Source organism: Lynx canadensis, chromosome D2 (assembly GCF_007474595.2).
Source record: "Lynx canadensis isolate LIC74 chromosome D2, mLynCan4.pri.v2, whole genome shotgun sequence".
NCBI classification, from domain to species: domain Eukaryota; kingdom Metazoa; phylum Chordata; class Mammalia; order Carnivora; family Felidae; genus Lynx; species Lynx canadensis.
Window position 1 is genome coordinate 9,468,156 of NC_044313.2, and position 27,629 is coordinate 9,495,784.

The 27,629-nt window shown below is 41.2% G+C and overlaps 1 protein-coding gene across 8 annotated transcripts in view; it reads right to left on the reverse strand.

Annotated features, from left to right (window-relative positions):
* Positions 1–25,984, reverse strand: part of PLEKHA1 (pleckstrin homology domain containing A1) — a 57,235-nt gene extending 31,251 nt beyond the window's left edge. For 5 of the 8 annotated variants that reach the window (XM_030334647.1, XM_030334643.1, XM_030334645.1 and 2 more), the window contains exons 1-4: positions 25,913–25,984; positions 9,158–9,318; positions 3,961–4,017; positions 1,484–1,529 (exon numbers count right to left, since the gene is read on the reverse strand). In XM_030334647.1, the coding sequence (XP_030190507.1) occupies positions 1,484–1,529; positions 3,961–4,017; positions 9,158–9,298 (244 nt within the window). In that variant the 5' untranslated portion in view covers positions 9,299–9,318; positions 25,913–25,984. Of the gene's footprint in view, positions 1–1,483; positions 1,530–3,960; positions 4,018–9,157; positions 9,319–24,268; positions 24,401–25,912 lie in introns of those variants that run through there. The other 3 variants (XM_030334646.2, XM_030334644.1, XM_032595172.1) reach the window with 3 other exon arrangements.
* Between the last annotated feature and the right edge of the window lie 1,645 nt (positions 25,985–27,629).

Genomic DNA, 27,629 nt, shown 5'->3' on the forward strand with positions numbered 1-27,629 from the left:
AAAGAGAACAAAGAACGCTGATATCATTTCTACCTCAAGAAGTATTTTACATTAATGTAAAATGGTCCTTTTTGATGCCAGTTGGCCACTCTGAATTTTGTCCTTTCCATCACTGATGTCCCTTGACAGACTCTGAGAGCACATCAACTCTCCCGGCTTCAACTACCACCCAACTATTTTCACAAGTTCCAAATTTCTCCATTCTTGATCTTCAGGCTCCATCCATCTTCAATTACCGTCACCGGAACATTTCCATTTGGATGTTTCCTCACCACTTCAAACTCCTTATCAAACACTTTACCCAATCCAGCTCTTAGGTCCTCATTTCTTTACTTGAAGCGAACCTACCTGATAGCTCTCTCTTCCCACACATCCAGTCACCAAGGCCCTGCACATTTCCTTCCAGTGTTGTCTGTCCCTCCTCTCCCACTGCCACGACCCAGACGCGGGCCCTTAGATAAGGAGAGTAGTTCGGAAGCCACTGAGCCAATCCGCCTGCGTCAAAACTCTCCTATCCACACAAAGCACATCCTTCACCTATGTCAGCTTGCTAGATGCTAGTTTCTCGCCTCTCGTTCCCACACATACATACACATACACCACTTGTCCACATGTTACGCCCGGACTTCTGCCCGGCCTTTTACTTTTTGGTCTCTCACCATTCCTGCCAGCCTCCCTGAGTTTTCAGATGTCCACACACACCTCGCTCTTCTCTCCCACGTGTCTCTGGTCCTGTGATCCCTCCCCCTTCTCTTCCCAACGCTGGAGGATGACCAAGGTTGAGCTGGCCACCGACTCAAGTGCCTCTTCACCCAGTGTGGCTCCCCCTGGTAAGGATCCCCAGTAAGGATCTGAAGCTCTTCCTTTGTGTTTCTTTAATAGATTGTACACTCCGTCATGCACTGACTGTAAGAAATGCAAGGATCTCACCAGGTCCAGTGTCTGAGAGACAAGCAGCCTGTGAGATTCTTAAGGGCGACAACCGCCTCTTAATACTCTTACAGCCCAATGCCAAGCACAGGGTGCACACACTAGACATTCACTAAATGTTTGCCGAACAAGTGAATCAGACACCCTCAACTACCTCTACCCCCAAGCTGTACACTTCTCACGACCCACGAGCCGAAGACCAAATCCTTTCCGTTATTTATAAATGCATGTAATATAGAATAATACAAGGTAGAAAGTTAGAAATTACCTGAGATCTCACTGGCGGTCATCACTATAAACGCCTAGGTAAGGACTATATGTGGGCCGAGGGAGGCGGCCGTGACCGTGATGGACACAGGAAAGAGGCTTCGAGGGTAGGGGAGAAGTTTTATTTCTTCACCTGGATGGTGGCTTCAAGGGAATTTGCCTCAGAATAATCATTAACCCACAGGTTTGTGTCATGTGGTTTTCCAGGACTGTTTCCTTTTACAATTATGATGTAATTATGTTAGCCAAACTTAAATCAATTAACATATAAAATATGGCTACTTACCAAAACAGAACTCAGCCTTTGGCCTTAGCTTAGTTGCATCGCTGACCTAACAAAACAGAGAGACGAGTCACTGACTTCTTCATATGTGACTGTAACCAACCTTAAATGCTGCACCAACTCCCACAAGTACGATCTCCCAGTAATCCCACACATTTAGCACTCGGGCCTGAAATTACACTTTAAAGGCTACTGAAAAAGAACTGCAAATTGAACACAGAACATGGGTCCCAACTGTAAGATGTTCAAAACAAACGATACTTCCCTGTTCTCTTTGAACAAACTTGCATTTATTCTAAGGAAATGTGAAGAAGTTGAAAGTAAACCCTTAAGTTTTATGTAACACATAGGACATTTTGTAGTATAACGTAACTTTCAAAATACCCTCGTAATACACTACAGAAACTCTGAATTCTTCCCAGATTGCATATTTCTAAATTAGCTGTGTACCTGAAGAGAAAATGATGGTGGGCAAGGGGGAGATTGTGTATTTAACAACGTCCAAAAATCCAAAAGGCATTAATGTGCAATGAGGAACCCAAAACGGCACCGGATGCCCTCGTGTGCAGCAGAATACCCTGGGATCACGGGGTCCCTTTGCTAAACGCAGCACGTGGTTCCTTTCAGAAGGGAAGCAACTGGCACCTGGTTACTGTTATTCCCTCAAATAACGTAGCCCTCTCAGAAGCCTATTCCTGACTATTACGACCCTAGTGCCGGTGTCAGAACATGTAATTGTAGCGTCTGTTTTGTACCTTCAAAAGGAATTCTAAGTCTGGGGCTCCTGACTGATCCCAACTACAAATTCACAGCTCTGAGTCACACTGGAATTTGTTCCAAGAATAAATTCTGGAAAAAAAGAGGCATGTCTAAAGCAGAGTACAAACTGTACAAGTGAAACTTCGGGACAGAGATGAAAGTCAACAGGGCTGCACAGAAAAGGTTATATTTTAAAAGAGGAGCCGAGGAAGATTCAGGAAGCAGCTGGTCAGTCAGGGCCACTTGCTCAGTCAGTGCTTCATTTTTGAAAAGACCAGGCAACAAACGATTGAAAACATAGGAGCATGTGGGCGATCTCTCCCTCAACTGCCTATTCCTCATCACCGCCCGGAGAGGCAAAAGCGCTTGGCAACAAATTCACATTACAGCGCGACACCCTACCGGCCGGCCGGCAGACCAGGGCTCTAACACTTAACTTTACGAAGACACACTATGCTTCCTAGTAATAAGCACTCTAGAATTGAAGCTGCGAGCTACCCTGAAGCACTTATTAAATGTTTTGATTTACAGGGACACTTAAGGTATACTTAAACAATATTTGTCTTCTGCAGATTAAATAATATGGTTTTAATTAAATAAATAATAATAAAAAAAAAAAAGGTTTCCCTTTCAATATGTAATCTTTGTCGTCCAAGGGCTGATTTTTTTTTTCTTTTTTTTTTTTGGTCAGTGAGAATGAACAGCTCTGCTGTGATCCTGATAATGAAGTACTTTATCTAGGAATGTCTACCTTTATAAGCACACTTGTAAACTGGTCTTCTCTTGAAGACCTCTGCTAACAAATCCCAATATATGCATAATAGTATACACGTGCATATTACTTAATCTACTTTTCACACCTTCTATCTTGAGCCATCGACGCACATTACTTTGTATAAAAACCCCATAGGCCTAGCTCATCAACATCTCTATCTCAGTTCCCACCCCAATATAATAAAGGGAAAAAAAATACCTGAAAATACCAAATCTCAATTTTTGAAGAGAAAAATAGTATTGCAAAAATTCCAGAAAAATCGACAAACGAGAAAACAGAAATTAGTAGAGACAAAGTGAAATGAGGAAAAAATCATTCTTTTATCATGCATATGGTTCTTACTTTCTTCAAAATAAAACATAAAGAAATAAAAAGTCAGAGGTAATGGGATTAAAAGCTGGAAAACAGTTTAAATAAATACAATACGGACTTAGAAAAAACCTTCTCCAGGGGAGAAGCCTGGGGGGCTCAGTTGGTTAAGCGTCCAACTTCTCACGGTTCATGGGTTCCAGCCCCATGCTGGGCCCCGCACTGACAGTGTGCAAAGCCTGCTTGGGATTCTCTCTCTCCCTCTCTCTCTCTGACCCTCCCTGATTTGCACTTTCTCTCTCAAAATAAATAAACTTAAAAAAACAAAACAAAACTCCAGATTTCCCAAAGACCGAACTTAATCATTAACTGTTTATTCTCCTTCTGATATTCATATACCTAATCGTAAAGGTTAATGTTAACTTTTGCAATTGGCCACATCTTACAAGTTAACTCCATATTTTGCCTAATTTTACCAAAGACCTTCCTACACATAGTGGCCAGGTACCATCTTCCTCATGATATGACCCCAAACATCATCACTAAATGACACAGAAAGGAAACCGCCCCTCATTCACGCTCATATCCCAAGCAATTCTAATTCATGCATGACTGAGAAACGATATAGAAAAACTACCTTTGAAATGTAGGTAAGTTTAATGGCTCCCACACGTGATGATCCAGAAGGTAAGTTCTGGAAACAAATCATTAATATATAATTAGTATCCAGCATTATTAATTTATATTATAATGTTCTACACATACTAAAAGCAGTTAAGAAATTAGATTTTTTAATATTACACTTTACAAATCAACTTTTTCAGTTCAAGTATTTACAAATCAAGTTGACGGCATGGATAACAAAACCAAATTCTATTTGGTTCCACCGTAACGCATTCCATAACTAAAAGGCTAGTTTTATCATTGCAGCTAAACTCATTTTCTTTTTCATGAGCTTTAAAAGCCATAAACAAGATCAGACTTTGTTCCTGAAGGCAATGGGAAAAAATACTTGAGACGTAAATACAATTGTAAGAGATTTCAATACTACGCATGTTACTTTGTTCTATTAAAAATTATTAATCAAATATATCCCTAAAAGGTTGATTTTCTTCCATTTAAACATATTAGTATTATACCGTCCTTTATTTATATTGATTCCATTTTTTAAAATAATTATTAACTGATACTCTTTAAGCCATATGTCAGGAGTGTATATACTGACATGTTCACTATATTTTTGTTCTTCCCTAACAAGTTTGAGGCAGGGTTTGGGTCCTGGAAGAGCTAGGGGTAAAGAATTAAGAAGAGAGAACCATGTCTGGGAAAGACTGGCAGGAAGGACTCTGTGGTGACATGAACAGCATTTAGGTTGGTCTTTAAAGGAAATATGTGAAATGCAAACAGAAGAGAGAATATTCCAGGCAGAGAAAGCAGAGGAGCTACAGCAGGCAGATGAGGGCGGCCAGAAGCTACACATAATATGGAATCGTACAGGGTTGTAGTAGAAAACACCAGTTTGGGAACTTGAACCAAGAATCTAACCTAAGTAAAAAAGACCTAAATAAAAAAGTGGCAAAGAATTTATACCGTTAAAGAATTTGAAACCGTTAAAGAAGGCTTGTGAGCAGTTCTGTAGTCGAAATTGTGCTTTAACATATCCTGTAATATAATAAAGGGGACGGGTGAAAGAGGGGGAAGAAGGAGGCAGGAACACCAGGTAAAGAACCTGGAAAAAATTAATAAAATAAAGGAAAACTCTGATAGACTTTAAAAGTAAAACAGTCTTCATTTTGAAAGTTTCCTCCACTGCAGATTAACCAAGATCAACTTCTTTACTGACTTTATAAGAATGTACATTAAAAAGAAAACTTTTGGGGCGCCTGGGTGGCTCTGTCGGCTAAGCGTCCGACTTCAGCTCAGGTCACGATCTCACGGCTTGTGGGTTCAAGCCCCATGTCAGGCTCCTTGCTGACAGCTCAGAGCCTGGAGCCGGCTTTGGCTTCTGTGTCTCCCTTTCTCTCTGCCCCTCCCCTGCTCATGCTCGGTCTCTCTCTCTCTCTCAAAAATAAATAAACATTAAAAAAAAAAAAAGAAAAGAAAACCTTTGGCTTTGTTCTCATGAACGATTAGGAGGTACTTCTCTTGAACCTCTCTATGAGCTTCCTGGAGACAATCACACGAAAGCCTCAAGACTCCCAAATATAAACTGGTTACTGTTGACAGGGACAGGTCTTCTCAGACACTCACTCCTACGTAAACTGCATTATGTTTTGCTTTAAACCGTATACTATGTTCAAGCTTCTAAGTATAAACCATAAATAAATATGTATATAAAATTATAATTGTTAAGGTAGAATTTTAAATGGTTGTTCTTATACAAAATGTTTTATTAAGTTTAGCGGTTGCTTTGTGTGTGTGTGTTTTTTAATTTTGGATAAGGAAATGAAATGTTAAAATGTCTTCAAGACCTCCTAACTCCTGTCAACGTGATTTTTTCAAACACTGCTACCCTTCATTCAAAATTGTTATTTTTCTGTTAAGTCCTCCAAAAACATAATATTTTAACTAACTGAATACAGTTCTAAGCCTCTGTAGGAAGAAGAGAAATGAGCACTATGTCATGGCCACATGACATAAAGGATCACAGACTGAACAGTGGCACAGTATAGAGAAATATAAGTAGCTGAGAGATAACGGATATTCAAAATACCTAGTTTCTATGGATTGGTACGATTACTGCCAAGTTCAACTACATAAAAGTAGGTTTCAAAATCTGTTACTTGACAGTGAACAAGAAATAATCAACTCATGACATCTAAGATAAAAAGGAAAATAAGCCATTCGTCCTTATGAGTTTCTGCACTCCTTTTGCCAAAATATCTTTTTCAAGTTTCTTCAAAGTCACTTCCTGAGACAGCTACTCAATTATTTAATTCTCCACCATACCCACACCCTCGACAAAACACAGAAAGCTCCAAACTGATCCCTAGTGATACACTAGAATGGATTTTTAAACCAATGGTTAGTGGTAAAGAAAGGAAAATGGAGGAGGAATGGTTCCCTAAGGACAGGTGACTAAAACGGATTTTCTTTCATTATCAGGGCTTATGATCGTTATAATCTACAGCACCATAACATAGGCAACTAGATTGAATCCTATGAAACTGTCATTTTTTAATAGATTAAAACGGTGGTATATTGGCCATTTCACATGGCTCTCAACCTAACATAATAACCTTAGCAAGACATTTTACTAAAGTTTTCATGAGGAGATACAAGCCTTATTACATTTAAAAATGACACCAAGATGGGCGCCTGGGTGGCTCAGTCGGCTGAGTGTCCAAATTTGGCTCAGGTCATGATCTCATGGTTTGTGAGTTCAAGCCCCGCTTTGGGCTCTACGCTGACAGCTCAGAGCCTGGAGCCTGTTTCAGATTCTGTGTCTCCCTCTCTCTGCCCTGACCCCGCTTGTGCTCTGTTTCTCTGTCTCTAAAATAAATAAACATTAAAAAAAAATTTTTTTTTAAATAAAGTGACACCAAGCTATTATATTGATGGCTAATCCACTGGTTGCAGAGTCAAGATGGTAAAAGATTCTCATCAGAGTGAAGAGTTAAAATTATTAAGAACTGAATATAAAAACAGATTTAAAACTCTGCACTACGTTCAATTTAAAAAAATGTGTTAATTACATCATGGAAATTTGGCTTTAAGAGAGTTCATGTGGGCGCCAGGCTGGCTCAGTCAGAAGAGCATGCAGCTCTTGATCTCAGGGTTGTGAGCTCGAGCCCATGCCGGGTGCAGATACTACTTAAACAAACAAACAAACTTAACAACAACAACAACAACAACAAAAGACCTAGCTGGGTGCAGACTTCAACATACACCCTGCCTGCTATAGCCAAAGTGACCTATTCTCCACGTACACCACAGGCTTCCTTGTTTGGATTTCTTTGTCCATGCTATTCTTAGAGCACTAAGAGTGGGAAGACCCACTTCTCCATCTCTTGGCCAAAATCGTACCCACCCTTCTGGGTCAATTCCGAATGCTACTACTTCTGTGAAGACCTTAACTCTGAATTCCAAGTTCATGTTTCCTTCGGCGTAATAAACATAGTCCATTTTGTGCCCACCTTCTTCTAGCTTGAAGTGGGAAGTGCTGATGAAAGGAGGAATTCTGAGGAAGAGAATCCATTATATATGAAGGAAGAAAAATAATCAAGGAGCTTTAAATACAATTCAGGAGAAACCATACATATCGGTCCATCAGATCTCGCAGAGAGACAAACCAGGAAGAGCACAGGCAGACTGTGCAACGGCTCATAAGGGAGAGGAGAACCGTTCCCTGGAAACTAGTAATTAGAGGGAGTCAAGGGGAACGAAGTTACTTTCCTCTTTGCGAAAGAGAGTTTGGGAGGGGATTATGCCACAGATAAAAAGATGGGGTCATAAAGGGGAGAAATCTGATGTTAAAAAAAAAAGGCAAACATGAACTTCTGATTTCTGCTGACCTGTTCCTTCTCCCACTGACTCTGGACAAGTAAATAAAGGTATTAATCATACAGTTGTATAGCCAGGTTACTATCACCCAAGAAAGGTGGTTATACCCAGAGATAAGAGAGTAAAACAGAATCAATAAACTCTATTAAGAATAAGGATAGAGCGTAGACCACTCCTAGGGAAAAAAGTCTGAAAGTCAGCACTCAAATAATCTACACTGAATTAAAATACAAATTACCCTCCAAAATTTCAAGGCCTGTGTCTGAATAAAAGGACTAAAGTTTATAGAGAATCAGAGGACAGAGTAGGTTTAATGGGTAGCAAATACAAGGAGACAGATTTTGGCTCACAGAGCAAATAATAATTGAAGTGTCTCAAATACAGTAAGTACTTTTTGATAATGTGTAATACGAACAACAGCTAAAGTGAAGATTAGGGATAGACAGTTTTCCTACATTAAAGAGGAGGTTAAATTTATACTCAGGTCTCTTACAACTTGACTTCTATATAAACAAGTACAAATAAATAAGTATTTTGTCTAACCTAAAACAAGTACGCACCAGTAAAGAATACTAGCTTGGTTGTCAGGAGATCTAGTTCCTTCTCTGTGGAACAGAATGGAACCTCCCACCAGTCCCCGCTCCTCCCTCGACTCTAAGAGTCCCTCACCCACCAGACCAAACCAGCTTAGACGTCTGCTAGGGACTCCTTGCAACATCCACCCCAATTTGAATGAAGAGTTTCACAGGTAGAGAAAATTTACAAACTACTCGACAGATACTCTCCAGTCCAAGGTCTTTCACAGATCTTAAAAGGGGGATTCTAAGTTTTAATTTATGACATTTCCCCAATGATCTGAAAGGCAACAATAAAATCAAAGTGCATTTCAGTTCCTGAATGGCATGACACTTACTGACACTCAAATCTGACCCTGCAGGATGAAAGGACTACCCACGGGAAGTGTCAACTAGGTGATGTAGTTTCTTTACCAAAGAAACAAAAGACAGTAGTCTCTAGAGAAAGTCTCTTAAATTTAAACGACTTATGTATTTTCTACCAGAGACAGCATTTCTCTCCCAAGGGAGGGAAAAAAACCCAGATATGCATGCATAAATTTTTATTAAATAAACTTAGTTTCATCTTCTGAAATTCAAATACGATAGCAGGAGTTGAGGGTGCAGACAGAAAGAACGCAGCCAGTAGAAATAAATCTAAACATATATTGTTTATTTAGTAGGACAAATCCTCACACCAGATGGTATGTTAAATACTTGAATAATTAAAGCTCTTGTGTGTTTTGGAAAAAAGGTGACCGTTTGGATTTTACAAACCTGTGGATTATCCATGTACCATACAAAACTATCTTCTCTGGTATCCAGTATGAAGTACCTTCGAAGGAATTTCCCACTGTTTTCATTTTCCTCAATGTCTAGAAAACCACAAATGCGATTCTGACGATCCACATAAGGCATTTCTGAGCCTGAACATTACACTGCAAAATAAAAACATTAAAAGTGAGTATTTCTTGGTGGACTTCATGCATAAAATGTGCTATGGTACAGTCTGTTCAAGAAAGAGCCTGTTTTCCAAAACTAAGTGAGGGCCAGATAATGTGAAGCCTTAGGAAGCATGGCCAAAAATCATTTTTGAAATTAAGCTTATTATGAATGGTTACTAAATGCAACTATACACATTGATGGGAGCAAAGGAGAGCGAGTCACCTCAGCTGAATAACTGACTTCCTTTTTTCCCTTAATAAACACAGGGGAAGCAAAAACAAAAAACTCCCCACAAAACAGCAATCCAAACTTAATCTCCTCACTTATAAATTTCACTTATAACCTTTCAGATTAGTTTAGAATATTTTTAAAGTCACAGAATAGGTAACATTTATTGGCCACTGACTATATGCTAGGCTCTGTGCAAGGTTCTTTTTCACGCATTTTCTCACTGAACGCTCAAAACGACCTCATGAACAGGCATCATCATCCCCATTTCACAGATAAGAAACTTGATGCTCATAAGGGAAAGTGACTTTCCAAGATTAGAGAGCCAGTAGATAAGAAATCAAAACACGAACCCAGATTCTTGGGCTCTAGAGCTTAAATCTTAACATCTTACACCACCCTGTCTCTCTCAAACCCTTCAAACTGCTAAAACTAAAATGAATCAAAGTAAAATTAGTTAATATCATAAAAAGAGAGATAAGCAGGTATTTATGTACTTCCTGATGAAAGCCACAAACATCACCTATGAAGTGAACATGTAACAAAAAAGTTTCTATCGTCTCAAACTACCAATTTACAGGAAATAAAGACTGCAGAGGAATATATTACACTGCCTGCCCATAGGGATTCAATCAGCAAAAGCCAGACTGTGGGAAACAACAGAACAACCCAGTTTCTTTAGTAAATAAATTACCCTGGGGAAAAAAGACGGGAAGAGAGAAGTTATACATTAAAAGAGACTTCAGAGGCATATCATATTCTGATTCTTCAGGTACTAAAATTTTGGTTGTAGGGATTAAACTTAAAAACCATGACTCAAGTAAAAAGCAGAGTTCCCAGCCATTTTTTTCCTCTAGAAACTATAGATGTGACTCCTTTTCCTAATGGATGCACAACTGAACTGCTCCTGTTCTAATTCTTCTACAGCCAGCGCCAACACCTTCTGGCGGGTTGAATTTATTTATGTAACTAGCTCCTCATTTAAAGGCTCAAGGTAAGTTTAACCCATAGTCAAAATTCAATTAGAACACATCCTAATAATAGACTGCATATCTAAATCATTATTCTGTATGCAGCCAGAGAAATGGTTAAGACACACCACAACTTTTTAAACAAAAGTATCCACTAAGTTTGCATATGTGTGTTGTTATAAATCTGGCACTTAGAGGAGATAATTTCTTTTTTTTTTTTAATTTTTTTTTTTTAACGTTTATTTATTTTTGAGACAGAGAGAGAGCATGAACGGGGGAGGGTCAGAGAGAGAGGGAGACACAGAATCTGAAACAGGCTCCAGGCTCTATGCGGTCAGCACAGAGCCTGACGCGGGGCTCGAACTCACGGACCGCGAGATCATGACCTGAGCTGAAGTCGGACGCTCAACCGACTGAGCCACCCAGGCGCCCCGAGGAGATAATTTCTTTAATGAACTTATCCAACCTTTAAAAAATTTCTAAAATATAATCAAAACTTGAAATATTAATACACTAATGTACAGGCATACCTACCTCATTTTATTGTGCTTCCCTTCCCTTTACTGCACGAACAGTTACTGTGTTCTTGACAAACTGAAGTTTTGTGGCAACCCTTACATCAGGAAAGTCTACTGGCACCATTTTTTCCAACAGCATCTGTTCACTCACTTTGTGTCTCTGTGTCACATCTGGGTGATTCTCACACTATTGCAAACTTTCTCATTATTATTATATTTGTCATGGCGATGAGTGATTACGACGCACTAAAAGCTCAGGTGATGGTTAGCATTTTCTTAGCAATAAAGTAGTTTTATTTTTTTTTTTAATTTTTTTTCAACGTTTACTTATTTTTTTTTTGGGACAGAGAGAGACAGAGCATGAACGGGGGAGGGGCAGAGAGAGAGGGAGACACAGAATCAGAAACAGGCTCCAGGCTCTGAGCCATCAGCCCAGAGCCCGACGCAGGGCTCGAACTCACAGACCGCGAGATCGTGACCTGGCTGAAGTCGCATGCTCAACCGACTGCGCCACCCAGGCGCCCTAATAAAGTAGTTTTAAATTAGGGTATATATGTTGTTTTCCTTAGATGTAATATTATTGCCCACTGATACAATATACTGACTACAGTATAGTGTGAACATAACTTTCATATGCACTGGAAAACCAAATTTTTCACTGGACTTGCTTTATTGCGATAGTTGCCTTATCGTGGTAGTCTGGGGCCTAACCCACAGCATCTCCTAGGTGTGCCCGTATCCCATAGATAAAAACTATCCGCTTGTGTGGTACTGCCATGAGGACAGACATACACCAAAGGAATAAAAATGTTTAAGTTTTTATTTATTTTGAGAGAGAGAGAGCAAAGAACGCACGCACAAGCTAGGGAAGGGCAGAGAGAGGAAGAGACAGACTTCCAAGCAGGCTCCGCACCAGCAGCGTAGAACCCAACGTGGGGCTCGAACTCACAAACTGTGAGGTCATGACCTGAGCCACGCTCAAGAGTCGGACACTTAACCACCTGCTCCACCCAGGTGCCCATAAAGGAATAAAACCGAAAGCCCAGATAAACCCACACATCTATGGTCAACTAATTTTCAACAAAGATGCCAACATCATGCAAATGAAGAAAGATCTAGTCTCTTCAAAATACGGTGCTGGGACAAGTGGATATCCGCATGCTAAAGAATGAAACTGGACCTCTCTTCACACTATATATGAAAATTAACTCAAAATGGATTAACAATCTAAATATAGGATAGCTAAAAGTATAAAACTTAAAAAAAAAAAACATAGAGGCTGATATTCATGACCTTGGATTTGGCAGTGAATTCTTAGATATGACACCAAAAGCATGAACATCAAAAGAAAAAATAAGCTAAATTGGACTTCATAAAAACTAGATGCTTTTTTGCATCAAAGAACATCAAGAAAATGAAAAGAGAAGCTACAGAATGAAAGGAAATATTTGCAAATTACATACCTAACAAGGGTCTAATACCCAGAATATATAAACAGCTCTTACAACGCAATAGCAAGCAATCCAAATAAAAAACAGGCAAGGACATGAAAAGACATTTCTCCCAAAGAAGATATACAACAGAACCCAAAAGATGTTCTGGCCAACAGAGCACAAAAAGATGCTCAATATCGTTAGTAACCACGAGAATGGAAATCAAAATCACAGTGAGACACCGCTTCACACCCCCTAGGATGGCGATAATTAAAAGAAAGGAAAATAACAAGTGTTGGCAAAGATGTGGAAAAACTGGAACCCTCCAACATTGTAAGACAGTGTAACAGCTGTGTAAAACAGTTCAGTAATTCTTCTAAAGTTAAACACAGAATTACCATATGACTCAGCATTTCTACTCCTAGATATATACCCAAAAGAAGTGAAAACAGTTACTCACGTATACACGAATAGTCGTAGCAGCACTATTCACAATAGCGAAAGAGTATAAACCTATTCGTTCATCCAACAGGTGAATGGTTAAACAACATAGATGTATCCCACACAACGGCATATTATGCAGACACAGAAAAGAATGAAATACTGAGGGGCGCCTGGCTGGCTCAGTCAATTAAGCATCCAACTCTTGATTTCGGCTCAGGTCATGATCTCACCATTCGTGGGGTGGAGCCCCATGCTGGGCTCTGCACTGACAGCATGGAGCCCGTTTGGGATTCTCTCTCTCTCACTGCCCCTCCCCCATTCACACATGGACACGCGCTTTTTCTCTCTCAGAATGTATAAACATTAAAAAAAAAACCTGAAGTATTGATACAGTTAATCCAATCAAAATTCCAGCAGAGTATTTTATAAAAATTGAGACTATGACACATATTCTATGATATACATTGAAATACAAATGATCTGGAAAAGCCAAATATATTTCCCACGGAATAGAGTAGGATGATTTACACTATTTGATTTTAAGACTTACAATAAAGCTACAGCAATAAAGACAATGTAGGGTTGATTAAAAAAAAAAAAGACTAATATAATAAATCAATGGAACAGAGTACATCCAGAAGCAGACTCTTAGACACACTGTCAATTGATTTTCAACAAAGATGTTCCCAAGGCAATTCCATCGGGAAAGGACAGTCTTCTCAACAAATGGTGCTAGGACAATTAGCTATCCATGTGGGAAAACAATGTAACAAAATTAATCACAGACCTAATTTGAAAGCCACAACAAGAAAGCTTCTTAAAAAATCCATAGGAGAAAGTGTTCATGACTCTGTGGGTACACAAAGAATTCTTAATTAAGACACAAAGAGCACGCACCATATAGTAGTTGTTAGATTGGACTTCATCAAAATTAAAAACTGCTCTTTGAAAGACACTGTTAAGAAATCAAAAGATAAGCCACAGAATGGGAGAAATATTCAGTACATATATGTCTATCAAATACATGATATCCAAGAACAGGCAAGAAATTATTACAATTTAGTAAGACAAACCAATTAGGAAAATGGCCAAAAAATCTGGACAAGTCAACAAAGAAGATATAGAATAGTAAATGAGCACATAAAAAGATGCTCACCATCATTAGTCAGAAAGGTGCTGCAAATAAAAACCAAGAGATACCACAGCATACCTACTAGAATGGCTAAAACAAAAACAACCCAAAAAACAACAACAAAACCCTGGCGATGCCGAATGCTGACAAGCATGTGGAACAAATGAACCCCCTCTCATACACTGCTGGTGGGAATGCAAAATCATACAGCAACTTGGAAGAACAGTTTGGCAACTTCTTACAAAGTGAAACATACCCATGTACTACGACCCGGCAGTATTTAGCTAAGTGAAGTGAAAGCTGTGCTTACGAAAAATCTGTATACAAATATTTATAGCAACATTATTTATAGCAGGCATAAAAGCAAAAACAACCTTTGACCAATAAATGAACGGATGCATCTAATGCAATGGAATATTACTTGACAGTATAAACGAACAAACCAATGAACGTACAGCATAGATAAATCTCAGATCTATTTTGCCAAGTGAAAGAAGCCAGATCAAAAAGGCTACAGGGACAGAAGACAAATCAGTGTGTGAAGGGAGGGGCTGGTTTCAAAGGGTAATCTTCGCAGCGATGGAAATGTTCTCATTCTTGATTGTGGTGGGCACACTTGTACACACTTCCCACAACTCAGGCCCACACACCAGAGTAAACTTTACTGCGTGCAAGTTAAAAACGAAACAAACAAAACAAAACAAAACCATGACAGAAAAACAGATTAGAATTGCTAGGGCCTGAAATAAGGAAAAGGAGTAACTACCAAGAAGCAGAAGTCAAATGTTTCTGATCATGTAACTGCTGTTTATCTTGACTGTGGTGGAACTTACACAATTATATGCACAAGTCAAAACTTACAGAACCGAACCCTAAAATGAGTAAAAGTGACTGTAAATAATACAGCAATAATCGTGAAACTGAAAAGACATCATACACACCCACCAGATGACTAAAAGTAAGCAGACTGACAACACAAAACGTCGTCGAAGATGTGGTGCGTCCAGAATTTCTGTACTGCTGATGGGAATGTAAATTGATACAACCACTCTAGGGAAAGTTCTGGCAATAAAACCAAACATGCACCTAATCTATGACCCAGTCATTCCATTCCTAGGTATTTACTCAAGAAAATGAAAACACATATGCATGTAAAGACTCATTCACTAAGATTTATAGCAGCTTTATTCCTAACAGCCCCAAACTAGAAACAACCCAAATGTCCGTCAACACATGAAGAGATAAATAAAATGTAATTTGTCTATACAATGGAATACCACTTCACAGGGGAACATGCTACAATACAGTCAAAACTCATCGAACTATAAACTTTAAGTGGATACAGTTTATTGTATGTAGCTTAAAACTCTAAAAAATTAACAAAAAATATCCAGCAGCAACAAAAAATTCACTGATAAAACTGACCACCCATAACTTTTTATAAAAACTTTTCCATCCTACCTGGTGGCTCAGTTGGTTGAGCATTTGACTTTTAATTTCAGCTCAGGTCATGATCTCACAGTTCGTGAGTTCGAGCCCCGTGTCGGGCTCTGTGCCGACAGCTCGGATCCTGGAGCCTGCTTCCGATTCTGTGTCTCCCTCTCTGCCTCCCCCTCCCCCACTCACACTCTTTTTCTCTCCCAAAAATAAACATTAAAAAAAGGGCTTTTTTTTAATTTTTGCATGGCAAAAACCTGATAAGCAAAGTCAAAAACCAGTGGAAAATATTTACAACTTCTATCATCACAGACGGCTAATCTCCCTAACACTTAAAGAGCTTGCAAAAAAATGTCAAGGGAAATATATCAAAAGTTCAATAGAAAAATGGGCAAAAGGCATGAACCGACATTCTATAGAAAAAGATATAAAAATGGCCCTTAAACATATGAAGAGATGCTCAACATTAATCATAATAAGAAAAATCCCAAAATAACATACAAAGATAAAGTAGGCACTGCCAGTGACACCACAGAAAATGCAGCCAGACTTCACGTGCCTACCTAAGAGCGTGATACACTACGTTACGTCTATGAAGCACTTCTGAAAAAAATAATACAAATGGCTGAATCTCACCAAGCCTCTAGATCCAACTACCAACGGGTAGGAAATACAGAAAACAGAGGAAGAACATGTTAAACCATACCACAGGGATTCAAATAGCAAAATCCAAACTGTAAGAAATTTCTCAGGACAAATAACATGGTTCCTTCAAAAACAAATTCCGGGGAGCAGAGGGAAAGGAACAGGAGGAAGAACCTAGAAGGGGCTCAGTCGGTTAGACGTCCGACTTCAGCTCATGATCTCATGGTTCGTGAGTTCGAGCCCCTGTGTCGGGCTCTGTGCTGACAACTCAGAGCCTGGAGCCTGCTTCAGATTCTGTGTCTCCCTCTCTCTGTCCTCTCTGGCTTGTACTCTGTCTCTCCCTTAAAAGTAAATAAACATTAAAAAAAAAAAAAAAAAAGACATAATCACAACATAGGGACCTTATATAAATCCTGTTTTAAAAAAAACAAAACACTGGGGAGCCTGGGTAGCTCAGTTGGTTAAGCATCTGACTTTGGCTCAGGTCACGATCTAGGGGTTCATGAGTTCAAGCTCCACATGGGGCTCTGTGCTGACAGATCAGAGCCTGGAGCTGCTTTGGATTCTGTGTCTCCCTCTCTCTCTGCCCCTCGGCGCCCCACCCCACCCCCATCAAAAATGAATAAACATTAAACAAAAAAAAAAAGTAAAAACAAAACAAAACACTGATACATTTAAGAAAATTAGATATTTGAATATTGCCTAATGGTATTAAGAAAATAGATCTTTATTTTCAGTGTGAAATGAATGAATGAAATGAATGAATGAATGAATGAATGAATGAAAATGAATCCTTACCAGGTAGAGGTATTTACTGATACAGAAATAAAATATTACCTACAAATCCAAGGGGAAGGGACTGACGGAGGCAAGGGCTGGATTGACAGCTGTTGGAGCTAAGTGATGGGTACTGTGGTTATACAATTCAGTCTACCTTTGTGGATGTTCACAACTCTTCAAAATGGAAAAACTCTGTTCTACAGAGAAATACCATTTCTCACCTATCAGACTGGCAAAAAGTCAAAAGCTTGACAATACACTATATTGATGAGGCTGTAAGAAGACAGGGACTCTCTTACATCACTCATAAAAATGCAAAATGGTGCAACCCTAGTGAAGAGAATACGGCACTATTTAACAAAATCACATATACATTTATCCTATAACCCAGTAATTCTACTCAGTATTATAATTCTGAAACTATTTTATATGGTAGTATTTTATGTGTATTATAGAATAACATAAACATATTGATGCTAAGATTTATCTTAGATAACATTTACTAATGTATACAATATAATATAAAGTAATAAAACATTTATTTACTTGTTATTAGGAACCATGATTTTCATGTTAAAAGATGTATAAAAAAGGCAAAACTCTACACAATACATCTGAACTACACATATTATAAACATATGGTCTTTGAAAATATGATAGTAATAAAAAATCATCACTTTGCACTCCCACTATAATCATGGATTGGAGCGAGGATCTTCAATAAACTAAAACCATTATATAATATGTTGTTAGAGAACAGAATATTCATATAGCCTCAAAATACCTACCCCACAGTTTTCTTACTAATTAATTACAAAGAGAAAAATGTATCTCTACAAGAGATATCTTATAGCCCCCATCTTTACCAAATGATTATCTAATGAATCTAGATGCTAGCTCCTAATGAATACCACATCTCTCTAAATAGACCACATATTATAGGATTCCACTGATAGGCATTCCATGTGGGCAAACCCAAAACGCAGAAGTAGATTAGCACTTGCCTAGGGATAGAAGGGAGGAGGGGAATTGAGGAGTTACCTAGGGATGGGAAGGTACAGAGTTTCTTTCCAGAGTAATAAAAATATTCTAAAATTGACTGTGGTAACAGTTGCACAATATACTGTGAATATACTAAAAACTACTGAATTGTACACTTTAAATGGGTGAATTATATTCTAATAAAGCCGTTTTTTAAAAACAGGATGGGGCGCCTGTAAGCATCCGACTTAGGCTCAGGTCATGATCTTGCGGCTCATGAATTTGAGCCCCACGTCGGGCTCTGAGCTATCAGTCTGGAGCCTATTTCAGATTCTATGTCTCCTCCTCTGTCTGTTCCTCCCCTGCTAACGCTCTGTGTGTCTCTCTCAAAAATAAGTAAACATTTAAAAAAAAATTTTTTTTAAACAGGAAATAGTTACAACTGTCTTTTATTCTACAGCACACCAGAAACTCTAAGAAACATCTTATCTCCCAGACCTCTAAACGTAAGAGTGACCCAGGAGGTGGCCCACGGACCTCTTCTCTGTATATATGCAGTCCCTTGGTGAGCTCACTTACTCACATAGGTCCACTTACAGATGACTTCCAATACCTACCTCCAGCCCTGGACATTCAGCTGAACTCCGGACTCACGTGTACAAATGTCCACTCTACAGATCTACCTACTTATCTAACAGACATCTCAAACTTAACAAACTGCTCCAGATATTCCCCTTAGAAACCTGTTCCTCTCTGCCTTCCTCATCTCAAAAACCAACCACTCCCTTCTTCCAGCTGTTCGGGCAAAATATCCTGATGTCGGACTTGAATGAATCTTCTCTCTCTCTATCATTACACGTCCAACGTAGCAGCAAAGCCTGTTGGCTCTTGTAAACATACCCAGAATCCCACTACTTCTCATCACCTGCTCTGCTGCCTCCGTGGTGCAAGTCACCACTGCCTCTCCACTGGATTACTGCAGGGGCTTCCTTGCTTCTGCTCTTGCCCCATTCACTTTATTCTCCATTAAAACATATACTCAAAAGTGTTTATTCAATAAACACGTATTACTACTTGCCAAGCACTGTTCCAAATACTTAAATATGAGTTCATTTAATCCTTATAACAACAACTTTACAGATGAAAAAACAAAGGCATGGAGAAATTTTTTAAATAACTTGTCCACTGTCCTAGGTTTGGGAAGTGGCACAGCTAGGATTCAAACCAGGGGAGTCTAGCCCTGGAGCCCAGGCTCTTCCGTACAATATTATGTAAAGTCACCCTGCTCAAAAGTCTTCAACTTTGGCTGCTTATTAGAATTACCTAAGAGCTGTTAAAAGTCCTGAGGCCAAGGCTGGCCCCACACCCCTAACCAACTAAATCAGAAAACTCTGGAGACGGGGCCACCTGGCTGGCTCAGTCAGAAGAGCATGTGACTCCCGATCTCGAAAGTTGTTAAGTTCGAGCCCCACGTTGGGTGTGGGATTACTTAAATAAATAAAACTTAAAAAAACATAACAAGGGGTGCCTGGGTGGCTCAGTTGGTTGAGCGTCCAACTTCGGCTCAGGTCACGATCTCATGGCTTGTGAGTTCGGGCCCCGTGTCGGGCTCTGGGCTGACAGCTCAGAGCCTGGAGCCTGTTTCGGATTCTGTGTCTCCCTCTCTCTGTCCCTCCCCTGTTCACACTCTGTCTCTCTCTCAAAAATAAATAAAACATTAAAAAAAAATTTTTTTAAAACATAACAAAACTGAAACTCTAGAGATGGAATATCATTACTTTTTAAAAATTTTTGACAGAGAGACAGACAGACAGACAGCACAAGCTGGGAAGAGCAGAGGGAGAGAGACAGAATCCCAAGCAGGCTCCATGCTCAGTGCGGGGCCCGACGCAGGGCTTGATCCCGTGACCCTGGGATCATGACTTGAGCCGAAATCAAGAGTCAGACCCTCAGCCAAGTGAGCCACCCAGGCACCCCAACATCAGTACGTTTTAAAATCTCCCCAGACGATGTCAGTGTTCAGCGAGGGCACCTACTACATCAGACAAGCTCCCCACTTGGCCTTTGAACTCAAATGTCACTTTCCCAGAGAAAAAGTGACACCCCATCTCGACACTATCTAAAATTGCAAATGCTGTGAGCCGGACTGCCACTTCCCAGCTCCCTTTCCTGCTTTACTCTGCTCCTTAGCATTTGCTGCTAACAAACAATATCACTTATTTATTTACCTGTTTGTTGTCTGTTTCCCCACACTGGAAAGGCTTCCCCACACTGGAAGAGCAGTGATTTTTTTTTTTTTTTTTGTATTTACTATTGTTTCTCCAATGCCTAAAACAGTGCTGACACATGGAAGGCACTCAGTAACTATTTGTTGAAGGAAGCAGTAAGGAGCCCATAATTACTTCAACCAATATTTTTTCCCTCCACAATTGTTTTATTCACATACAACTAACATAGTGTTATATTAGTTTCAGGTGCACAGTATAGTGATTGCACAGTTCCATACATTACCCAGTGCTCATCTCCGTAAGTGTACTTTTAGTCCCCTTCACCTATTTCACCCCTCCCCAACCTCCCATCTAGTAACCACCAGTTTGTTCTCTATGGTTAAGGGGGGGGGGGGGTGTCTCTTTTTTTCTTTGTTCACTTATTTGTATCTTAAATTCCACAAATGAGTGAACTCATACGGTATTTGTCGTTCTCTGACTTATTTCACTTAGCATAATACTCTTAGATCCATGTTGTTGCAACGAGTATTAACGTTTAAGTTTCTAGATAGAAAGCTGCTTTTTCCTCATTAGACAAGAAATCATCTAGCAGATTTAAATGACTGGTTTGCTTAGACGATGGAAGGAAAAAGGTTCAAATACTGGATTTCTATTTGTATTTATATTTTTAGTAAAGCTAGAATGAGGCAAGAACAGATAAAACTGCATTATTAAAACCTCCCCCCAAATGTATCCTTCAGTCTAAGGTATAGTTAGACCATATAATCAGTCATAACTTAACATATTCACAGTTAATACTTCATCAGTCAAGAACCAGGAAGTAAGCCAAAAAGTAAAAAGAAAACAAAAATCAGTGAGAGACAGAGGGAAAAAAAAAGAAAAATTAAATTCTGCACAGTGAGGGGCGCCTGGGTGGCTCAGTCGGTTAAGCGTCCGACTTCGGCTCAGGTCATGATCTCACGGTTCGTGAGTTCGAGCCCCGCATCGGGCTCTGTGCTGACAGCTCGGAGCTCGGAACCTGGAGCTCGCTTCGGATTCTGTGTCTCCTTCTATCTCTGCCCCTCCCCCCCTTGTGCTCGGTCTCTCTCTGTCTCTCAAAAATAAATAAATGTCAAAAAAAATTTTTTTTTAATTCTGCACAGTGAGACCTCGTTAGGCCCACAGGGCTTCACTATCATTTGTTACCTAGTGTTGGGTGAGACTAGCCTTGTCGTCCCGAATTTGCTAACAAATACAAAGCTGAAGATACAAGGACATCAACACCTGGGGAGCCCAACGCAGACACCCCTTCCCCCCCACACAGGGGCAGCTCTGGCACCCTAATCAACACCTTAACCTTTAGCATCACACAATACGAGCGGCTGGGATACAACAGAGGGAAAAAATTAGAAGTCTTTCGAGTCTTCAGGGAGAACACAGGGAAAAGATGAGGGTATTCACCCAAAAACAGTGGCAGGGCCCTCCAAGAGAATCAATCATTCACCAAGAAGTGCCCATGAGGAGAGACTGGCATCCCATTCTCCAGTTCAATGCCTACTTACGAAGTAGATCGCGTGACTGATCGTGCACCTATTTGAGCAGGGGACAAAAAAAAAAAAAAAAAAAGAAATGTAAGGGCACAAAAAAGGGGGCAGATTTTTGCAGCTGGCATAGCACCATTTGGCGTCACAAGGAAGTGAGTTTCCAGTGGATTAAACGAAAACTGCAGAAGGTTAGCTAGACTTGAGCTGTCTTGCTGCTATCAAAACATCTGGCTGTAGAGAGAAGATCCCCAAACCGCCTCACCCCACACACTCCTAGGAACCCAGGGGTGGCACTAACACTAACACCACGACAGGGACAAGGAGGTGGGCATGTAGGCTGGAAAAGGTTAACCCACAGCAAATTCCATATCCAGGAACTACGTGCGGCGGGGAGTCTCTCAGTGCGATCTCACCAAAAGTTCCAGTGTGGGTGACTATCAGTGGATATGAATGGCTTGCCACTGTTCATCAGAAGAGGGCTTTAACAGCCCCCCGTAAGACTTGTCTTTTTCCATTTTTCTTCTTACAAGTCCCTGACCAAGTAGATCCCAGAAGAGGAAAGAGAAAGGAATTCTGGGAGCATACCACAATCCCTCTCCACTCCAAGTACTTCAAGCAGTAAGTGGCCTGACACTGGGGTAAGAGAGGTAAGGAACTTGAAATTGAATAGGAGATTGAAGGTTTAAACTGAAACAGACAGATGAGCTTTTAATAGCTGTCAATGATGGAAAAGCTATCATTTGTCCATATTATGAGGTGGAGAGAGAGGGGGAAAAGGAAGAGCCTACAAATCATATCTGAAAGCAGTAAACCGTGAAAAATAAAACTGTCTTCTGTTTGTCTTCACCAAGCTCAGACTGCTCAATAACCTGATGACATACAGAACAGCATCACTGCCCTTAGCAATGAGAGGAAACACCTGACATGAAAATTCCCATGGGGGATTTACTGTACTGGGTAAGACGCTACATTAGAAGTCCTTTGAGACTGCTTCCAGTTCTAAGTGCCTGTGATTGTCCTTTCTTCGGGAAGAGGGTAAACTGAATACAGAATCCAGAGTTCAATGGTTAAACTATAAAAGGCTAGGCTGCGTGGAAGGATAAAACCACAACTTTTTGGAAAATAAAACTATCAGACTGACAATTATAAGGTTTCTATGTAGGAAAAAATATTTAAGACCTTCAGATTTCTTTAAATGCTAAAAAATATCCTAAATGACACTCATTTTCTTTCACGGTCAACAGACATTCCAATTCAAAGAAAACTTACGCTATAACATCCCCAGAACACTATTTCCCTGAATCAAAGCAATGCAACTAATCAAAAGGCTTATCAAAATAAACAGCAAATACGTTTGCTTAAATATCTTCTAGGCATTATAAACTCACATATTCTTTATTACACAGCCGCTATTAGGAAAAATATTAGAGTTCAGTGGTTTCATGTTACTCATTAGGCATAACAGAGTCCTACTGCTAAACAAGCAGCAACAGGAATTTTTATTTTTAAATAAAAACATCCCATATTTCTGTGTTGCTAAAAATAACAGAGAAGCATCGAAAACCACCAAGTTTCTGCCCTAAGAACTCTTTTCTGGTATCATGTCAGTACCTTTTTAAATGCTGTGTACTCACGATGGTCAAAACCATTAAAACTCAATTTTCATATTTATTTCCTACTGAAGCCATTTTATTATATCGCTGCAGATCAGAAACGAGAGAATCTTGAAATTGAAAATCAAAATTTAATATTAATAACAGTAAAATGCTCAAGCATGGAGAGAAGTAACACTTGCATAGTACTTCAGCTCAAGCTGAAGGCTGAGGCAGTTACTGCTATGGTACTTGAAGTCTGGGGTCTCATAAAAGCAGAGTTAACTGTTGTCACATCTGAATAATTACTATATTCTACTCAGAAAATGATTTATCTCTCCCATTCTTAAACACCAGAAATACTTAAACAAGAACAACTACTTAACAGCAAGCAATATTTCAAAATCAAAGTCTGACTTAAATTATGCTAATAAATTATTTCACAGATTTCATTCTGGGTTACAAAGTATCATACCGTCAAAATAACAGCAAGTTTTGCAGTATGACCATAAGAACTTTCGGGCTTAAGTCTTGTTTTTTTGTTTTTTAAGCTGCATTAGACATTTTTAGAGAAAAAGCCTCTATAAACATATAAAATGTTGCCATCTTTTCCAGATATTTTCTCAGGCGTCTTCAACATCCTCATATCCTATAGGTTAACAACAAACATGCGAGGACTGCCCACAGAGACTTTCTAAAGAAAATACCCCAATGCTATTCTTAATGCCCTTAAACACTTCTAAAAAGGTCCTTCCGGCTTATGAACTCATGGCAGTTTCCTAACAATTGTATACTTATCCTGTTTTACTGTCTCTCCTAGTCTATGACAAACTCAAATTTACGCATCACCTCTCTTTCCTATTTGGCTACATTGCTAAAACCGGAGAATAAAAAAGATACAAACCTGCTACTTCCCTCCTCCCCAAAGCAACCATAAAACTACTAATTAGCAAGATAAAGTGCCATATGAAGCAGTTTCAACACATATGAATCACATCTTCTCAATGTCACAAAAGTTACCCACTACTTACCGCAAAGAGCAAATACACAGCCATGTCCCTTGCTATCCTTTGATAGGGCTCTCTATTCAAGCGAAATTCATCAGTGGAAACATTCTAGGGTTTATGGCACTATAAAATAAATTAACCATTAACCCAAATTCTGCTAAGCTTAAACATGCATGTTTAAATACATAATTATTCTAATATGTAATTTTCCTTGGGAAGATTCGGCCAAGATAAGGAGTATTTAAACCTACTATGTTTGGGGAAATATTTTTTTGCCACAAGTGTATTAATATGAAAATTGCGAGTACGAAAAGCGATAGGAGTTTTAGTAAGAATGGGTCTTACTATTTTTGAAATAACAGTTCTTCAAGTTCTTCACATTGTGAAGAAAAATGGAGTTTCACAAAACGACTCTTTTCAGTTTTTCTCTGAATCATATTAAAGCTTGGCCAAATTTCGCTGTCAAAAGTGTCTCAATGGCATTAAACCAACAGAAAGTATGTAAGCTGAGCGCTCGGGGGACGGGGGGGTAATAAAGCGGACTTGATCAGCAGTTCTAAGATAAGAGACAATAGTCACAAAACTCATACCGCGCTACTTGTTCCAGTCATTAAACACACAGGAAATAAGATTTTCTAGTTAGAAAACTAATTCACAAAGGGCAATGACTTCACTAAAGCAAAGAAAGTCTTGCTGCAACAGACAACGATCCATCGTAAAATTAAGAAGGATCGCAGGACTGGAAGGTGAAACAAGAGGAAAAGGGCACAAATCGCGTGCACATTTCTTCCTTAAACCTCGTCTTGGATCTGCCCCCCGCCCCCCGCCCCCGCCAGAGCGATCGGGTGCCCAGCCGAGGGCAGGTGCTCTGCTATGGGACTCAGCATAACTAGAAGTCAACAAAGGCAGTAAACACTATAAATAACAAGACCGTTTTCACTATGACAACACTTTCCCCTCTGATGATCTATCCAAGGAGGGTCATTAGAAAGCATCTGAAATAAACCACAAACCACTCAGGACCTCCCCCAAAGCGCTGCGGCTGCCGGCTGGCATCGAGGCTTAAGGACCTGGGTTCGGGTCGCCTCCCTGGTCCTACCCGCGTGACCTTGGACAAGTCACTTTCAACCCTCGCACCGGTCGTCTGCACCATTAAGGTGCGAAGGGAAAGCGTGATTCTATGCACAGCACAGGGCGGAGTCGGCTGCAGACTCGGAGAGTCCTAAAGTGAAAGCGCGTTAAGACCGTAGAAAACGATGCCCCGGGCAGTTGAGCCCCCGTGGGCACAGTCCTGGAGTCGGGCCACCCCGACAGGCGTCGCCCGCCGGGAATCCCCGGACAGCTGGCCGGCGCAGGGCGTCCAGGAGCAGCGCGCGACCGTCCTTCGCCAGCACAGCCCCCCGACTAGCTAGCTCGTCGGCGACCGCGACCGCCGCCGGCCTCCCCGCCCTCCTCCGCCGGACGCCGCCGAGGGCTGAGGTCAGGAAAACAATAAAGGAGTCGCGGGAAGAGGACGCCGCCCCCTCCCGCCGCCCCGGAGCCCGCGCGCAGGTGAGCCTGCGCCGCGGCCTCGCCCAGGTGCAGCCGCGCGGGGCGGACACACGGCGACAGGGGCCGCGGGGCAGCCCGGGACCCTGCACCGCCCGCCGCCCGCCGCCCCGCACTCACCAGCGCCCGCCGGCTCCTCGGCGGACGCTCGGCCGCCTCCCCGATCGCCTCAGCTGGCGCGGCGCTCCCAGAGCCCGGCCCCGCCCACCCCGCCCCGGTGCGGCCGCGCTCCTCACGCCCAACTTCACGTCGGCCCTCCGCCCGCAGCACCCACGCCGCCGCGGCCCCGGCTCCCACAGCCACCGAGCTGCCGGAGCGGCGCCCACGACGGCCAGTCCGCACACTGCGCACGCGTGCCCGCGCCGCCTCAGCCCCCAGACGGCGGCCGAGATTCCGAAGCCGGCACTCCCAGCCCGCGGAGACTACAAGTCCCGGCAGGCCCCGCGCGGGTCCCGGCGGCGTGGCGGGCCGGGCATCGGGCGTCTTCCTAATTCCAGAGGAGGCGGCCTCGGCGCGTCGGGCCGGGCCGCGCGTGGAGCCCTGGTCCACTGCGCCGCGGTGCCTCCTGGGATTGGTAGTTTTCGAGGAGCAGGGGCTTGGCTCGGAGTGGGCGGGGCGGAAACTCGGGGTTCTCTGATGTCATCGGCTAGAGCTTCGCGGCATGGGGATCTTTAAAAATAGGCTTCGCTCGTTTGCGAATAATTTGTTTGCAAGCTGTTCCATAATCGGTCCAGGAAGCATAAATTGACAGGCCGCTGTGTGACCTGGAGAAAAACGCTTTACAGCTCTGCGCGCCAATTCTTTGCTCGTAACCGTTTCTCCCTGGAACTATTGGTTCCACCTCCTACTGTATAGGACAGGAGGCTTAGAGAAACTTGAAGGATTAACTGAAATTCTTTCGGGAAAGATGGAGCATAAATATTATTCTCATGACTATTCATAAATGTTTAACATATTTGTTGCGCACCTACTATGTGCCAAGTCCCATGATAGACGCTAAGCGTACGTCTGAGAGCGAGACAGACACCGTCCTGTCCTCACGGAGCCTGCAATCTGGGAAGGGAGATCTCCTTAAGCAACATCATTTTAGATTTTACTTACGTGGAGAAACGGAGTAAGTTAAAGAGATGGAGGGGTACTCTCTGAGGAAGTGATGCTTGAGCTGAAACCTGAAAAATGAGAATTACTCAGACGTGCAAAGATCAGGGAAAAAGTTCTGTGCCACACTCTTGCTGTGCATGGCACACACTAGGCTCTCGTAAATATTTATGTCTGTGTCCTTCCTTTCCTTCCTGCACAGCTTTAGATCACATCCTTATCCCTTCAAAATCTTTGTCCAGGCCTTTAAGAACATCTTTCCCATGTGAAGATGTACATCCCTTCTGTATTTGTGAGCCGGGTTAAAAGTCTGGGCACTCAGCCTGGCCTCCTGACTCCGTTCTGTTTATGAGGCAGAAAATTGGATTTGGAGTTTATCTTTACTAGGATCCTAAAGGGAGTTTGGGTATTATGTCATCTAAATCAAAGGAGAAGTGAAAAACAGCCCTCAGCTCACCTGTGGAGACCTACCTGTGTGACTTTAGGCAGAGGGTGACACTTTGGTCTTTCTTGAGTCTCAGCGATTTCAACTGCTAAACTTGAAGAATGTTCTCAGAGTCCCATAAGCTGATGGAGGTGACTTCACCTTCCATGGAAAGCTCCAGTCCTGGCTCTTTCTTCAACAGTCCCAAGATGATTGTTCTGTTATTTTTTGAGAAACCTTAGCTGTGTAGCTTCACTGACCCCTGTCTTCTTGAGGCTTTACTTCCTCATCTGTATAATGGTTGAAAGGGTTTGG